We start from the raw sequence: 1,565 nt of genomic DNA, 5'->3' as shown, positions 1-1,565 counted from the left end.
GATCAGGAATGGTATTTCTTTAGTCCTAGAGACAGGAAATATCCCAATGGTGCAAGACCTAATCGAGCTGCAACATCTGGGTACTGGAAAGCAACTGGAACTGATAAACCAATCTTAACCTCCGGTGGGACTCAAAAGGTTGGGGTGAAGAAGGCACTGGTTTTTTATAGTGGAAAACCACCTAAAGGAGTCAAAAGCAGTTGGATCATGCATGAATACCGTCTCGCTGATAATAACGAGTCTAGTATGAAGCCTCCTTGTATCCATCCAGCTAACAAGAATACTTCACTGCGAGTACGTATACATAAATTAGTCTATGTAAATTATTGCTCACCTATTAGTCTACTTAATCAAGAGTCAAGCTACTATTATTATACATGATCAACTATCAGTTTTTAATTTTTCAGGCTTCATTAAAAATTAGAAAACTCATTTTCTTACAATAAACTAATTAAGAGCTCAGTTTAATGTTCACGAACTAATTACTGTTTGCAGTTGGATGATTGGGTTCTATGCCGAATTTACAAAAAGAATAGCTCTCAGAGATTAATTGAAAAGGATGATTCATTGGACGACATGCTTGCTTCACTGCCAGCCTCAAAATATTACTATCGAGATCATGAACCAAATTATAATCCAAAGTTCAACGAAAATGATGAAAATTTCGTCAATGGTTTATTAGGTTCTACTAACACAGAAGGTATTAATCAATATGTTTCAACATCTTCTTCAGCTTCGACTTCATCTAGCTTCAAGCCAATCTTTTCTGGAACACTTCCATCATCTACTACTGAGAGTACCCAAACACTTAAGCGAACACTTCCTTCTCCTTATTGGCCAGACACTACAGGTATAACTATGCATCAATCAGCCAAGAAATTCCATACAAATAACAACCTGGATGGGAACTACAACAGTGACAATAGTGGAAACTACAACGATACTAATGAGAATGTCAACAATGGAAGCAATGATAATGCAATGGCGGCTTTACTAAATCAGCTACCCCAAGTTAGTCCTGTGAATCATCAAGTTCTGCTTGGGTCTCTTGGTGATGGTTTTTTCAGACAACCGTATCACAATTCCAACATGAACTGGAACCCTTAGTTAGTAAAGGTATTTTCTAAGTTATTGATCAGATATAAATCCTAAGATACTCTGTGTATAGATTTCCACGTGTCAGTATAAGAAAAGGAACATAAGATATCAAGGAAACGAGGATGGCGGTTTTCTTATAGAGTTTTTGATTGGGCATCAGAGATTCTGTCTGTCAGAAGAAAAAAATGTCCAAAGAGAGTCATCGTCTTAGTTCATGATTTCTCTCTCTGGGTATTGACTTTTTCAGAGCCGATATTTTCAGGTGAGTTATTAAGAATATCCTAAATTAGATAGGATCTCTATTTATTTTTCATACATAATTTGGTTAAACATATATACTTGTAAATTATTAAGTTTTTATAGCGTAAAGATTGTTATTCACTGATTAACATTGTATAGAATTAATAATACAGATTGTTGGTATTGAGTTTTACTGATTATACTCTCCATTGTCTATTCTGTGCATA

At 35.3% G+C, this 1,565-nt stretch overlaps 1 protein-coding gene across 1 annotated transcript; it reads left to right on the top strand.

The window, feature by feature from the left end:
• Nucleotides 1-6: 6 nt before the first annotated feature.
• Nucleotides 7-1,531, top strand: LOC113346554 (NAC transcription factor 25-like). Its single transcript, XM_026590076.1, has 2 exons — nt 7-294; nt 496-1,531. Exons 1-2 carry the CDS (start codon nt 208-210, stop codon nt 1,105-1,107), a joined length of 699 nt encoding a protein of 232 aa, XP_026445861.1. The 5' UTR covers nt 7-207; the 3' UTR covers nt 1,108-1,531.
• Nucleotides 1,532-1,565: the final 34 nt, after the last annotated feature.

This window comes from Papaver somniferum, unplaced genomic scaffold (genome assembly GCF_003573695.1).
Source record: "Papaver somniferum cultivar HN1 unplaced genomic scaffold, ASM357369v1 unplaced-scaffold_9994, whole genome shotgun sequence".
Lineage (NCBI taxonomy): Eukaryota > Viridiplantae > Streptophyta > Magnoliopsida > Ranunculales > Papaveraceae > Papaver > Papaver somniferum.
This window is presented reverse-complemented; position numbering and strand designations above follow the sequence as displayed.